The sequence below is a fragment of the Molothrus ater genome, chromosome 3 (assembly GCF_012460135.2).
Source record: "Molothrus ater isolate BHLD 08-10-18 breed brown headed cowbird chromosome 3, BPBGC_Mater_1.1, whole genome shotgun sequence".
Lineage (NCBI taxonomy): Eukaryota > Metazoa > Chordata > Aves > Passeriformes > Icteridae > Molothrus > Molothrus ater.
Window position 1 is genome coordinate 78,771,227 of NC_050480.2, and position 16,429 is coordinate 78,787,655.

A 16,429-nucleotide genomic window follows, 5' to 3' on the forward strand; every position below is an offset into this window, starting at 1 on the left:
ATTTTAAAACAACATTGGTTTCCCCCTTGCCTGACCTCTATCTACCTCTCAGGCACAACCACCATCACACCTGGAACAGCCACAAACGAATGTAATAGCCATCAAACACAAATTAAAGGTATTTTAACACTGGGTATTACGATGAATACAAACTTTGAAAAAATAGGAAATACTGAAACTTTTTTTTTCCATTTAACCTAGCTGGAAAAAACTTAATGTAGGCAACTTTGTAACATGGTTAGATTCTGAGCAGTCTTTTCAGGAAAGCCTTCTTTGTCAGAGCAAAAGGTATACAGAAAAGACATAGGCAATATTTGAAGAGACTCTTTAAAGGTTCCTTCCAACCCAAACCCAAACCCAAACCCAAACTTGAGATTCCATGGCATCGTCAGCACGGTCACCACTGCTGTATAGAAACACCCTAGGCTTGTGATTTGCTGGTGAGTGTGAAAGTGGACAGGGAGGAACCCCTGCACCCTGCTCCTGCCTCCTTTCCTTGGTCACATCTGAAACAGGAGAACAGACTCCAGGAGCCCCACATCTGACTCAGTGCACTCATTTTTATATGGACTGTATTAACTGTGAAATTTACACCCAAATTTGTATTTAAAATGAGTGGATAGCATTTAAATGAGTGGATAGATTTCTCCAAACCCTGATATCCATGAATCACATACAGATGCTGATGTAACAGTGAGAGGGTGTGCCTGGAATTATTAAAAGGGAACCAAATGACAAGAAGAAGACAGGTGAAACTGCTAGAACTCCATTTAGGTAACTGCAAAGAAATATGCATCTCGTGGAACTTCTTCCATTAGAAAAGACAAAGAGACCAAGCACACAAGTAAAGTTGCTCCTTTACAAGCCTCCTATCAAGCAGAAGGAAAAAATAAAAGGAAATCAATTTGTCCACCTGAAAGACAGGGAGACAGGTTGCCCAAGTTATGTGTCAGGTCACAAATGGGCAGAAGGGAAGAAAAAAGAAGTTGGGATACCATCTCAAAATCACAAAAGTCACACTGGCAGGCTCTCACTTTCACTCTCCTTTTAATAACTGTTTCAGCTGCAACAACTACTACATCCTAAAATCCCAAATTACTCCTGGTCATTGCTGTAGAGCAAGTGAGAAGGGCCTTTACATAGCAAAAAGATTAATTTTAGAAAATGACTCAATAAACAAAGCTTATGCCTTTTTGAGAGAAAAAAGGTGCTAGGGTATTAGACTGCATTAAACTGATCGAGGCAGTTCTTTACTGAAGAATTCAAGATGGCATAAGGATGAGCCAGCAACCTACATACAAAGAAAAAAAGCCATCTGAACGTCTATTACAGATGTACTCCTTTACTAGGGGGAAAAAAATATTTGGCTGCCTAACAGGCTTTTTAATGGGCTACTTTCAGAGGAAGACATATTTTTCATTACATGATTCCTGGTTAAAGTGGTTTTTGAATAAATGAGTTTCAATATTAATAAACCACGAGAGACACGTGCTTGAGCATTACATTGTTCACGCTCACAAGCAAACTGTGTCAAGTATCACTTTTCCAAAAAATGTAGTCTTTCAAAAACACAGAGAGGACTCCAATAAGGAACTGAACTGTCATAATGTATTGAAATCTAAGAGTTTGGAAACAAATTTTATTGAATTTCATAAATACTTTGGTAGGTTTGTTTTCTTTCTTCATTAAGTAATGCTTAAAGACAGGTATGGACAAGCTAGAGTTTCTGTTACACAACAGCAAGCTCTCATGATAAACTTGATTACAATAACCCTTTCAGCAGTGAACTTCCTCCTCAGCTTTTTTTCTTTCAAATAAAAGCCTCACCCTTGCTTCTTTTCATTCCGCACTACTTTCTACCCTGAAAAAGTACTGCATGCACCTGCTAAAATGCACAAAAAATTCAGAGTTAGGCAGAGAAAAAAGCCCCTCTGATAGATACACACCCACTCCAAAAAACCTTAAGATTACAAAGTATCTCAAAACACCAGCAGACCAAATCAGGAATCCCTCCTTGTTTGGGAAAGTAAGTGCAGCATAGCTGATTAGCAGAATTTGTAGAGATAGAATTTTATCCCTCTCAAAAGATTTTTTTTTAATAAATAAGAATGAACACCTTCTGTCTGAACTTGAATTCTTTAAATAGTTACCACTGAAAACAAGAAATAAAAAAATCATATGGCAATTAAGGTAATTCAAATTTTAGTCAGGAAAAGAGGCTTTTACACATTAGACCTGGAATATTTTGCGAGGAAGACGTCAGCAAACAGAGGAACATGTCTAAAAGCCAGTCTGATGGATAAGCTTTCCAGGGAAGCAGAAAGCTGTTAACATTCCAGTCCAAACTCTCCAGAAGAAAACAGCAAATATTTTGACCTGCATTTATGAGTTCATGAACAGATTTAGTCAGGAATTACTCTGTCTGAATCAGACCCAAACTAAAATACATACATGCAATCCACCAAAACTTAAAGTGTTATGTACATATCCATAAGTCAGCAGTTTCCTAAGAGCTGTGTGATGACTTGAAGACATGTGCTTTAGCCAGTAGCAGATTATTAAGGGATACAAAATCCTTTCAAAAAGCCAGTGTGGAAAAAAAAAATACAGGCACCATTTTACAGCATTTGGAAAATCTTCAGGTTTCTTCATGACTGTGGCACAAACCCACCCCAGTCCCTCAGGCAGGTGTCTTTGTCCCAGTTTTCCACCTTGGGACAGAGCAGCACAACACCAGTCCTGAGAGCCCAGCCCAGCAGCAGTCTTGTGACCAAGGGGAATCATCAGCATCAAAGGAGGAGAAAGGACCAAATATTCTGCAACTGAGTTGGTTTCACGTGGCTTGTACTAATGCAGGCTTGAACGCCATATTAAATGAGAAGAAGGAAAAGATTCCAAGCAGCTCCCTACTTCCTGCATGCTGACCTCAGACGTTATCTTGGTTTAGAAACAAAATGAGATGAAATTGTAATGACTATACCCTAGAGCACTTCTACAGTCTCAGCTAAATGCATGTTCTCTTCAGTAATTCCTAAATTTCACATGCTCACTTGTAAAACTTTAATCAGCATTCAAAGAAATGAAAAGAAGATAGAGTGTTAACTTAATCTGTTCACAAATCAGGACCTGTACTTGCTGTTAGGGCCAAAAGAGGACTGCACAGAACCGAAGACTGTTTAAAAATATTAAGGGTAAAGTGCGAAACCCCTTGAGCTGCGGTCCCTGTCAGCCCAGGAGCTCCCCCATGACCTAGAATTTATTTATTCTTACATGGCTTTTCATGTTTCTCTTCTTGCTACATTTCTAGGCCAGGCTTCTTGCAAGTGTTCCTGTTTCCTCCTGGCATTGGGATCATCACTACTACTCAACAGTAAGGAATTTTACATTGTGAGTTATTAACCAAGCAATTCCTTTATAGTTCCTCCATCAAAACAAACCAAAAGGTCACTAGAAAAATACAAGCTATTTTTTAAATAGCAAAGTTTTGCTTAAGCAAAATGTGTAATATTTATTGCTTAGAATTCTTTGCTGTAGGCTAGACATACCCCTTTTATGCAATGATTTTGTATACTTTTACCATTTAATATTCCTCAACATTTTTCAAGTTGAATAAGAAACACCCTGAGATCTCTAAATGTGAAAGTTTATCAGACTGTATTTAGTTAACTTAAAGGCTTGAACTATGACTTTAAAAGAGTTGTTCTAAGATAACTAGTTAATGAAAAATGAAGTTTTACGATCTTTAAAAAAGTCTCCCCAGAACACAAAACCCACAAACTGAAAGCCTAACTGAAACCCCAGAACAAAAAAAAAAAGTGACTGTACCACATCAATCAAAATAATCTATTTAGCCTTGCACCCAGAAGCGAGCAAGCAAAATGTGTAGGGAGGAATTTAGGAACCAAGCAAGCCACAACACTACCAAACATCTGTCCAGCTTTGTACCTTTTGTGGCTGACTCAGCAGTGAGATCTCACTATTCTTTTGTTCCAGATCTCTATTCCTTCATGACATTTGTACAGTCAGCATCTGGCCCTTTTAACATCCAGAGCATCATTTAAGGCACGGAGTTTCACCAGTTACCCACAAAACGTATGAAGCCACATCTGCTGCTGTTTGACTCTGAACCTGTAAACCAGCAACCTCTGCTGACACCTCCCAGTCCTTGAATTGGAAGAGACATTGAACAATTGCCTCCTAAACATGTTCTACAAACTATCACCACATCTTCCTCTTAGTCATCTCTTCTTTAGGTTGAAAGATAAGTAGATAATATTAATTGTTTCTTGTAAGAAAATTGTCCCTGTTTGATAATGCTTCTTGTGACTCTGTACCTCTCAGTTCTTCTGCAACAAAAGGAAGGGTAAGAAAAGCAAAACACTCCATCAAATCTCTGTATAGCATTTAAGATACAGTACATTATAGATTCATACATTAATATAAAATTTTTTCATCTCCATTCTTCATTAGATGTCAGGAGTTATTAGAAAACAACTCTAATGTAGCTGGTCTAAAACAACTGCGTGTTCAAAAACTGCATCATAAAGGGATTACAGAAACCTATATCAATAAAATCACACAGGTATTTAAACTAAGGCTGCTACCTGAACATAGCAGCATTGATAACACCAGCTTTCAGAGAACACTGCAAACCAATTTTTCTTTACTTAATACTATTTTTTCTGCCTAGAATAAAGATATTCATGTTAGCTGTTGGACAAGAATGAAGTCTGAGAAATTTCAAGCAATATTTCTCTATCTGTATTCTCCTAACTATGAAGCTACAAGATTATATATCTCAGTAGACACAACAAGGGGAATATTTGATTTGTTCCAAACTGCTCACACAGAATCCAGAATTTTATTAAGGAAAAAAAGAGAGGAAAAGTGAAAAAAACAAAGACTTAACAGAATGATGAAAACTAAGGAACTTGCAGGTATACCTTTGTTTACACTGGATTTTTTTTTCCAAAATTATCATTCTTCTTTAAAAATTCCTTCTGCCTGTGTAAGTAATCTTTGCATGTATCAGCAATATGCATTTTACTTTTTCCTACATGGTTTATTCATCAAAAATGGTCAGCAGACCATTTTATTTAAAAAAAACATCTTCAGACTAGAAATTCATTTAACTTGCTACTAGCATAGCATTGTTATCATCTACCAAATTAGCAACACTAAAACAGTCACCAAACATTATAAATCATCTCCACAATAACAATTTCAGTACAATGTCCCCACACAATATTCACAATACAAAAGTATACAGAGAATTCCACTCCATAGACAATGGGACAAGAAACATAAAGCCTTAGAACAGTGATTCACTACACCTGTCCCTCCTAGAAGAGTACTATAATTAGGAGACTAAATCCACACCCACAACTAAAGAAACACCAGCACTTATGAAATACTCAAGTTTATGAACTTCTATTCACATACTCAAACTCTGTAATGAAGTAAATTCTAATCCTTTGCTTTTAACTTGATGAAATTACAGTACCATAAATAGCATCTTTGATATAAAACATTCACAAAGAATGAACTATCATTTGCTGTATGAAAGCACTCAGCCACATTCCATTCAATTTAGGGTACAAATCAAGGAACTACAGGAGAAAACTGAAGGGACACATTGGCCTGAAGAGCAAGACAAGTACCTCTATTTTTAGTGATGCTAAAAACAGTCATGGTGAGATTTCCAAGGATCTTCAGTGGTCAATATTACAGTTTCATATGAATTTATGCCACAACCTATGAGCAAAACACTCTACAGACATTCCTAAGTAGCACCATCCCCTCTGCTTTTCCCTGGGCACTTCATGGTTCAAGGACAGAACTCATTCTTCCCTGTGGTGCAATGAGGGTCATCAGTGATCTTTTATTATGGGAGAAGATTATTGATTCTTTCAGTTCGAAAAGAATGATGAAAAAGTCCTTAGGCCTTGTTTTCAAGCTTTGCAAACTTGCACAGACCTCCAGAAGAGCTGAGTGTAGGCAAGAAGAGAGAAGTATCAGTACTCTAATAACAGTCCCTCTGCTAATCTCTATCCTTCCCTGCTATCTACGTTTATGTGACCTAATGAAAATACTCTCAGTAAGTGAGAGAGCAGCTACTTTTCAAAGCTTCCCAGGGAAGATCCTATCTAAGTTTATACATTTCAAACACAGTAAAATATCTGTGATATGCTTCTGACTGCAGGAAACAAAACAAAAGCAGCTCAAGGTATCCAAACCAAAATGCAAACAAGTGTTTCCAATGTGAATAAGCCAAGCAATACACTTAGATACAGGAGTGATAGTTTCCTTGTGTTATTAGGTACTGTAAATTCAAAGAATTAGTTTTCAATAAACCCATAATACTGATGCTACTTCTGGTCAGAAGACAGACAAATTATTCAACCAATCCCAGAAGCATATTTTACAAGAACCCCCTCACACTTTGTAACAACCTGGTAGAGATTATTAGAAATTACTGGGGATTGAGTGCCAAATTCTTTCTAAAATTGAGCCATTATGCTCAAAAGCTAAGGACTAACCAATTCCTGCTTTTGCCTGTATATGGCAGGTTAAATCACAGAGCAACTGTCTTTCCTTAATCCATGAGAAACCCTCCATTTTTATGTTTTCCTCCAGGCTACCTGACAGTTCTTCTGCCCCCAACATTCACAGGGAAATCAAAATCAGGAGGCGTCTTAAATTACTTAAACTTTTCAGCTAAATTTACAAAACAAAATGGCTTTTACTATGCTTGAACAAAGCTGAATTGATTCACATACATTTTTGTGGCACATCCCCATGTAATTCAAAGCAGCTTTACTGAGCTACTGAGTTGTTGGACGGTCACAAGGCACAAAGTGTTTATGTGGTACAAGTATTAACAACCATATTCTGATTGTAATATTGCCTGTAATGAAGAGAATGAGAGAAAGGATACAAATGTGAGGCTCCATATCTTTAACCCATCTGCAGCAGTAAAACTCTGGAACATATAATCATAACATAAATGATTAACACTATATGTCATTTATAATGTGGAAGACAAGTCCCACACTGGGTAGTAGTGCACAAATATAAAAGTTCTGAGTTTAAAACTTGTTCTCAAGTACATCTTTCTTAATACAGTCCTGGTAGGTCACTACATTCCCAGACAGATCTGCCATATTCCTCTTTTTATTGTGGGATAATTGGATAAAGGGAAACCACCACAAAAAGATCCCCCTTTTTGAAGAAAGGGGAGGCATTTGACTGCAATGGTCAGAGACAACGTTGTCCTAGATAAAAAAAATAGAGACAAGAAACTACAGATATTCAGCAATGAAACAATGTAAAGGTGTTAAGTTGTAAGCAGCAGGGAAACTTAAAACCCAAACAACCCAAAATTCTTGAATTTCAATGCCACAGGTAAATAGGTATGTCATGAAATAGGAAGAAAAGCAAGACTGTGCTATAACTAGAAAAAGAATACAAATCCATTGCATTAAAATCACATGTAAGGAAGAGAAAAATTATGTCTGCAAAAAAGTAAACCACTATCTGATAAAATGGAGTATTTTACAAAGGAGAGGCCCAGATAATTTACACACAAGAAGCTTCAAGGAAATAACTGAGGAGTTCTCTGAAAAACAAATGTTGTTTTTTAAATAATCTTAAGAAATTCTAAACATCAAAGGGCTCTCCACTTTAATATGCAGTATTTAAAAAAATGTAAAAGGGGAGATTCAGGAACTGTAGAATGATTAGTTTGGCATGGATCCTGAACAAATTAATACTATGGCAATGGGAAAACAGAAGCTAAAAATATCCTGTCAGTCAAGCAACCTTTGTAAGGTCAGGAGAGGAGAGGGGAGAGTGGACTGAAGCTCCAGCTCCCATAAGAAGCTGATCTGAAAAACCTTCTTCCTTTTTCACAGTAAAGTTAAAGGGGAACCAAATCAAAATTACCACTAAGTCTCACTGGAAGAACATAACTCACACTTTAATCAAAACTCAAGAGCTGCTCTGCAGGAAAGAGCATCATGAAGAACAAAGCTGCAAAACAGAAGCATGCTTGATTTGCTAGCAAAGGAACAGCCTGGCAAATTCATCTCAGAAATCAGATCTCTCATATCATCATCAGAAGTGAGACTGAAGCTGACACAGAAAAATGGGTGACAGAAGGATTAGTGCTAGAGAAACATGGATACCAAAATGCTGCCAAGAATAAAACCAAGCAACATTTTAAAAAATGGAAGAGAAGAACAAAAAGAAAATACAAACTATAGAATATTGTACAAGAAGAAACAAAAGAGTTGGAAAGTTTCCAGGCAGAATAGAGAAGAATGATCATCTCTCACATTCTTCAGGGAAACCTTTCATTCCTAAATAAAAGAGGAAAGAAATTTACTAATCCAAGCTAGGGAGGGTGTGTGTGTAAATGCATAAGAACAAGGTACGTACTCCTCCAACACAAATCAAATAAAGCCAAAGCATCATACAGAACAAAACACTTCACACTCAACTGGCGTATTCTCAAAAGAGCTGAAGACTTCCAGTCTATTTTATAAATACATTATAACATCTACTTCAACACCTATCACAGGACACCTTTAGGGAAAGGAAAGCCTTGGATGAATTATAGAGCACAAACATTTGTTTTCAAACTGTTCAATTTTCCATCAAAGCCAACATCAGTTCATAATAGAGCATTAATTCAAAGTCCTTATTTAACTGAACACAACTGACCTGCACAGAGCTACTGGCCTAATCCAGCACAAAAAGAAACACAATTTTAATGTAGAATGATAAGCCATAAAACCTGAAAGAAACAAGGTATCAGCAAGAAGGTAAGAACAATAAGCTTTCCAGTTAGGTGGGATAAAAGGGAAAAAAATCATGGCACGTGATTTTGAGTTTCATGATTCATCTCTCTTGTCCACAACAGTGATTTATAACTAGCAGAGTATATTTCTGCTGCTTTACCAGGATGCATTCAAGAATTTTCCACAGGCAAAGGTAAGGAAGAATGCTAACATCATTCTCAGCTGGAAGTTTGGAAAGTGTTTCTGTATCATGGAAAATTCTAGGAGTAACACTAGGAGTAATTTAAGAATCAAGACATCCAGGGATGGAAATAGGCAAATTAGAGCAGAATTCAAACTAAACAGTGCTTCTGTTAATCTAAGTTGGAAGTTGCATGTGTAAAAAGAAACAAAAAAAAGCTTTACTAAGACAATCAAAAAGCAGTATGACGGTAATTTTATCATGCTGGCAAGGTCAAATCTTTTTAAGTAAGTACATTCCTTGTTACAGGCAGCAATACTCTGGATTATACAAAACAACAAACAAAAAACATGAAAAAAGAGACTATGGAATTGAATTACAGAACAAAAAAGGAAGAATTTTTAAGATACAGATTCCTAGGCAGCAAGGTGTTTCAACAACACTGTCAACACTAAAACATTCAGTGTCCTTATAAAACATGTGGATTTAGAATTGTGCAGCTACTTCCACCTAAGAGAAAGGGAAGGGGAAGGGGGAATGGAGAAAGGCTTATAGAGAGAAGCCATTCCATGACCACACCCCAGGGGCAGAAGAAGTAGCAAGGATAATTCAGGAAATACCCATTCTTTTTGTCTTCAGGGACAAGGTGGTAGACAGGTCTGAACAGAATTCAACTAACCCACCAAGCTCAACTTCCTCCAGACCCCCCCCCACATTCACTGGGGGAAAAAAAAAAGATATTCTTAACTCATTTCTTCCTAAAGTTTTCTTTTAAATTTGGAGAAGAGATTGAGAGAAAGGAACTTCTCTGAGGTCACACATCATGCTCCTTGCCAAGTCCAAATACTTGTGCATCCAGAGACAATCACTTCCAAAGCTCTTTAGCACAACAGGATCTGAAAGATGCTTATGAGACTACACCTATCCTGCTGCACACAGCACATACTCCAAAGTGACGTGGTTGTTATCTTCAGTACTTTAGTAAATCATGTTGCCCAACATCCATGGGAGTGACCTGCTTACCTATATATACACATATATTTAAATTTGTGTGTGCATGAAGAATGTGAGAATCAAAATGAAGCATTACTTTTGGACATTAAAGAAATTCCACTTACAATGCATTAAAGGTAAAATACACAAAAAATAGTGTGTTTTATATAAGTAATGAGAGCTAAAGGTAAATTTGAGGCAGGAAAGCACAACCAATTTTCAAGCCCAAGAAAATAATACTTGAAAGATAATTTGCTATACAGTCCCAAGTCAAAAATGCATGGCAAGATAGACCTACGGCAAAAACAAACTGTTGACAGTTCAAGGCAAAAGGGATGCTTTAATCAATTTTGTATAAAGATCAAGATAAATCCCTAAAAGCAAAGTGGAGGATGTGTATCTTAAAGATGTATCCCAACTTCATGCAGAAATAAAAGAGGGAATTTGTGTGAAGCTGGAGGACAGATTATATCAATAAAATAATACAAGCTGAAAACAAATTATCCAGTGAACTTTATATATACTACTAATAATTTACAAATACATTTTAACTCCTATACTAAGGGGTTTTAAAAGAAATAGATATCCTAAAATCCTAGATATCCTATGTGCATTAAAAAGGGAACAAAGGTGACTTCCACCTAAAGAGAAAAGATGACTGCACTTATCAAAAACGTACTGGCTACTGGCACAAGCCTTAGGACGACCAGAGATCTACTGTAGTTAATTTGCAAATACAAGAAAAAAACTCTTTACCTCCTTGCACAGAACAAACCCAAAAAGTTATGTATCTTATTCTTTCTTCATACATACAAAAAGATTTTAATCAAATGGAATGAGAATACTTGTTTTAGAAAAAGGAAATTTTGCTTTTCCTTCCTTGTACTGGGAAGTTAGAACTTCTGAACAAAACAGGAGCATTTTGCTGCTGCTGCTGCTGTTTGCCCTGTTAACCCTCTCACTCACTCATTTAGGTAAAACCTATTTTCCAACGGCTAATTTCTAATATACACATGATTTAATAGAGGAAGGGATAAATAAGATGATTAATTAAGTAAAAGCTTAGAAAACTGACTTGGAGCAATGGAAAGAAAATACATATGGAAGATAACTCATTTTTCTTAAAGATCTTCTATGAAGTACTTTTATCCTTCAGACAACACTTTTGAGTAGTACTTCTCTCCAGCTAGGCCCTGGCACCTGTCTAACAGTTATACATCATGATTAAAGATAGTACAGAGAGCTGGAGGCTCCTTTTCTCTTTATGAGACAGTCATGCTCAAAGCTCCCAGACCTCTGGACAGAAGTGTTCAGATACAACCATACCTTTGTGGCAGGTATTTTAAATAAAGTTCAGTTTTAGCAGAATGAAGAATTATGCCCTTCTTGTTAGCTGTTCCACTACCAAAATATGAAGGGCCTATCTACCACCTATACTGAAAAGGTGGAACAGAATACAAGGCATACTTGAGGTTGGAAGGGACCTCTGGAGATGATACATGGAGTCCAACACCACTGCTGAAGCAGGGTCAACTACAGCAAGCTGCCCAGGACTCTGTCCCATCAGGTTTTGTGTACCTCTGAAGACAGGGACTCTACAGGGCTGCCTGTTCCAGCACTCAATCACCCTTTCACAGTGAAAAAATTTAATATTCAAATGGAATTTCCTGTTTTTCAGTTTGTGCCCTGTATTTCAGTTGAGTGCTGTCCTTCCACTGCACATCACCAAGAAGAAAGCCCAATGCCATCCTCACTCCTCCCTGACAGACATTTATACACATTACTGACATTGCCCCCAGCCTTCCCTCCCCAGTGATAAACCCCCAGCTCTCAGCCTCTCCTTGTACAGCAGATACTGCAATCACCTCTAACTGCTAAATAGGATGCAACACAAGGAAAAACTGTCAGTGATACAGACTCCATTCCTAAATTACACAACACAGAAATTTATCACAGATGGGAAGCCTGAAACTAGTCCCATTCCTTGCATATGGGAAACTACTAAGTGACAAGTCATAAAAAACCCTTTGTGCATGTACACATACACATGCCACTACACAGAAAGTAGGTGACTCACTTCATAATAACATTGCATTTACTTTTCTAACACCTGTAACAACTTCAACCTTGCACAAATTCAGCATATTTTGAGTATGTGGGAAATTGTTACTAAAAAAAGTCTTTAAGGCCCTGAGAATATTTATATACAAGATGAGCCTCATCAAGTTAGGCTTCATCTGCACTTCACTGATAAAGCGATATTTAGTATGATTCAAATCCTTCAAGTTACTGTAACAAAATTACTTCTTAATTCAAATTTGGGATTCAAAGGACACAACTAAATGCACTAAAAATCTGTTCAAAATTAAAAAGGAGACATATGGAATAGTCCTGTCAGTTATCAATATTTTGGAATATGTTTGCAGCTTATATTCACCAGACTTGAAGTACAACAAATAATGGCATTAGAGCAACTTACACACCTGGTTGTAACAGCCATAATATCATCAAGGTTTTTAAGATAGTTGTCTACAAAATATTCAATACAGAGCAAAGCAGAAAAGAACGTAAGCTATATTTTCAGAATGGAGTATTACACAATCTCATTTCCTGCTCCAGGACAAAAACCTCATCTCTTGAATTTCTCAAAACTCAGATGCCAAAACTAGACACAGTATGACATTAGTAATCTCAGTGCTGCAGTAAGAAACATGAGATGTAGGAAAGAGCTAGTCAGAATTTTGCAATTATCAGCCTCACGATGTAGTAAAAAAACATTAAAACTAAATACAACTGAGTATATGCCTTACTAAAGAAAAATTGGAGGTAGAGTAAGGAGCAGATATTTCTAAAAAGAGGAAGCCACAATAATAATACAGTGGCTGGAAAACAAATGGTAGAGTAAGCCTAGAGAACTACACCTATATATCTCAGTGAAAACACAGTTAAGAGATTACCTGGTTAGTGTGCATATCTACTAATGCTTTGGAAGTGAAGGGAGCAGCCCTATCCTAAAAGGAAACAGTAGGATCCTCCAAAGCAAACTCATCTCCTCTCGGTGAACCAGTTCTCCCACTTTCAGGCATGCTACAAGCTTTACAGTTGCAATTCACAAAATAAAAACTCTAGCAGAAGATGAAGGCAAAGAAGGACAAAGACTTAAAACCAAGTTTATACTCATATTTCAACCTAACATATTTTCTGTTAAGGAAATTTCTAAGACATAGAAATCAAAAGCTTTTATATTAAATTTTTCTCCTGATTTTTAGAAGTTGAGGTCATAATTCTCATTTATCCAAACAGGAAAGCAGTAACACAAACCCAAAAATGCCAAAACTTCTGAGAAGGCACAACCCCTGAACACCTCATGACTTGCTGAATATAAGCTACAGACTGGAGAATGTTAATGTTACTAGCAACATCATCAGTGAGGGCTTGGCAGAATTGCTGCTTTCTGCTCTTAAAAGCTAAGATTTTATTTGCACACTTCAAAAATCCATAATAAATTTTTGTCTGCAACAGAAATGTCATTGGGCAATTGTTACCACAATACATAAGAATCTCAATAAAGGAAACTAAATTTCACTCAAGTCTGTCCATTACTATTCAGTTCCTAGAAGAGCTGTATTCCCTTACATAGATTTTAGGTTTGATATATTTCAATCAGTACAGCAAAGAACAGAACAAGGGATAGCATCTAAACCATATTTTATTAAAAGAATATGGAATTGCAAAAAAATTCAATAGCTCTTTCAAATAAGCACCAAAAGGGATAATATATGGCCATTACACTTGAAGCTAAATCCTGTTTCTGAGTGTTTTGAGAGCAGTTCTGAATACCCTTTTCTCCACAAGTACTTATTGATTTCATTCTAACTTAGGTAATCAGTATAATAAGACTGGTTAAAGATTAAAGCACTCCAAGTCACAGAGTGCACAGGTTCTGCCAGGCTCCAATACTGTGAAACATGAACTGTATTACATAACAATAGATTTAATCAATTTATTAGTACAGTGACCAAAATAATTTAAATACCACTAAATAACTAGGTTTTGATTGGGTTATTTTTAAATTTTCCTTTAAGAAAAAAATTACCTCTACACAAAAGATCTTAAGATCAAGTCCACATAACTTCATTTTCTCTGGAAAATGCTGGAAAACATTCATATATGGAATATGCCCTTCAACAACAAACCTGCATTAAAAAAAATAAAGACCAAATCAAAATAATATATAAGGTAACAAATTAATATGTTTATTATAAAATTAATATACAAATCAACTTCTGATTTGAAATAACATCAGTATTATGCAACCTAAGCAATTCAACCTGAAGTTACACACTGGAAATCTCCACAGAACAAAAACCAGTTCAATCATTTAACAGGCTTTTAAATTCAAGCTGAGATGTGACTGACAAATGATAACATTATGGCAGTAAGCATATAATCAACAAGCTTCCATGGAGTTTGTTCTGCACATTCTTCAACTACTGCATTTCTTGAACTGCTTTAAGCCTCCTTGAATGGCATGAATTTTTTTTTCAAAATCCTAAAGCTTTAAGTAAATTTTACTTTTAAAACATAGACTTTCTGCTGGAGGAGTTTGAATCAGGTAAAATGATAGGGAAGAAAATCACAGAATGATGAGCAGATACATAGAACTGAAGCCACATTACTTACATTTTGTGATGATACTTTTCAAAAACAGTATTACTGAGGGATGAATAGAAATTGCCTTGTATACTAATAAACAAAAATAGTTTCATTCTTATTTGCACACAAATAATGCATCTTTGTTGTTAAAAACTGGTTTTGGTAAGTGGTTGACAGTATTATCTGATATTTTTCTTGAACACATACACACACACACACACAACACATATATATATATATAAAAGATGAGACTAACAATAGATACTAATGAAAAGCCACCACTACACCAAATCCCTCCTCTTATCCAGCATCTTAGCAGACACCCACAATAGGACAAGCAAGCACTGAACAAGCACACATCCTCACAAGGCAACAGACCCAATTCTACACTAAGGCACACTGGTAGTCTCCCATAGGACTAAGCTAGAAATGCCTTCCTGTCTCCTCTTCTCCAAACCAATTTTGTTAAAAGAGCACATTAAACCTGACAAACAGAGAAGACTCTAATATCTGGACTGAAAACAATTTTCTCCCCTGCTGATGAGTGTTATCTCTCTGATCTTGTTACATAGATTAATAACTTCTTGATCTACAAATATTTAATGATATTAAATAATTATATTTAGTATTAGTTATATTTTAATTAATATTAATGTAATAATATTATTTAATATTAATGATAATATTAATGATGTTTAATAATGTCCCTTCTGAGCCTACAGCAATTCACAAGCTCACCTGCTATCTCCCTGTTCTGTGCCTCATCACTATTTGTTCCATGTTATGTAGTGTGTATCTATTGAAGTTGACTAAAATTCTGTTTAAAAGCTAGTTACTGCAAAGTTTACAGTTACAGTCTACTTTTTTTAAGCAGTCTTACCTGAATGTTCAGTTTAATTGAAAAACAAATAGTTAAACCCAGGATTAAAATAAAAAGTGCACTTCATGATTGAAACTGTCTCAGTTAGAATAATTTATAATGATTCCTGAAAAATAACAGCAATATGAAAAATCACATTGCCCAACAGCCTTTGTTCCAAAGCTCTGCTTAGTAGTCTTTTAAGTGAAGAAGTAACAGGTGGTGCACAGTCCTTTCTAATCAAATGGTGTAATGATCAATCATTTTGCTAATGAAATTTCAGTAGCTTTCCTGAAGCAGCAGAAACAGCATTTCCCCCCCTGAGCAGAGATGTGCACTGGACTCCCATGAGGTTGCTCTCCAAAGCAGCCCCCATTGCTACTCCTCTCCACCCTGCCTGACCTGCTGGGCAGCTGGCACATCTACTCCTTAGCTCCTTTTAGTCATCCACTACGCTGGGGAACATAAGCTTCAGGTATGGTTTCACAAAGTTGATTGAGACAACCTAAAAGCTCAACACAACTAGCAAGACCTCCTCCTTGTGAACCAGCCATGAGCTGCTGTTGCTCATCTCTTCCCCAAACCTAAATCACAACAGCAGCAGAAAACCACCAGTTACCCTATTGCCAGCAAGGCTTCTTTCATCATCTAACAAACTGTGGAGAGGCTCACAGATGCCTCTGCAAGTGAAACAGTTGCCAGAGGGAAGGGGGTGCATGACACAGGCAGGAGTAGAGGGAAGCAGGACCTTCCCCTTTCAGCAGCAGTGATGCATTACTGGCTCAGCTGATGATAAGCTTTGGCTGACACACACTAAGGCACAGTCACACCACTGGCTGTCAGAGATGAAGGCCTGGAACCAAGGCACTGGGAGCAGCAAACGCCTGAGCCAGCAGAGCAGCAGCTGGAACAGGACAGAATCAGGACCTTGTTTCGGGT

The 16,429-nt window shown here is 36.8% G+C and overlaps 1 protein-coding gene across 1 annotated transcript in view; it reads right to left on the reverse strand.

The window, feature by feature from the left end:
- The window catches only part of TAF1B (TATA-box binding protein associated factor, RNA polymerase I subunit B), a 45,917-nt gene that overhangs the window by 17,341 nt on the left and 12,147 nt on the right, over positions 1 to 16,429 (reverse strand). Inside the window, 1 exon segment of the mRNA XM_036380826.2 lies at positions 14,072 to 14,171. Within this exon segment, the coding sequence (XP_036236719.1) occupies positions 14,072 to 14,171 (100 nt within the window).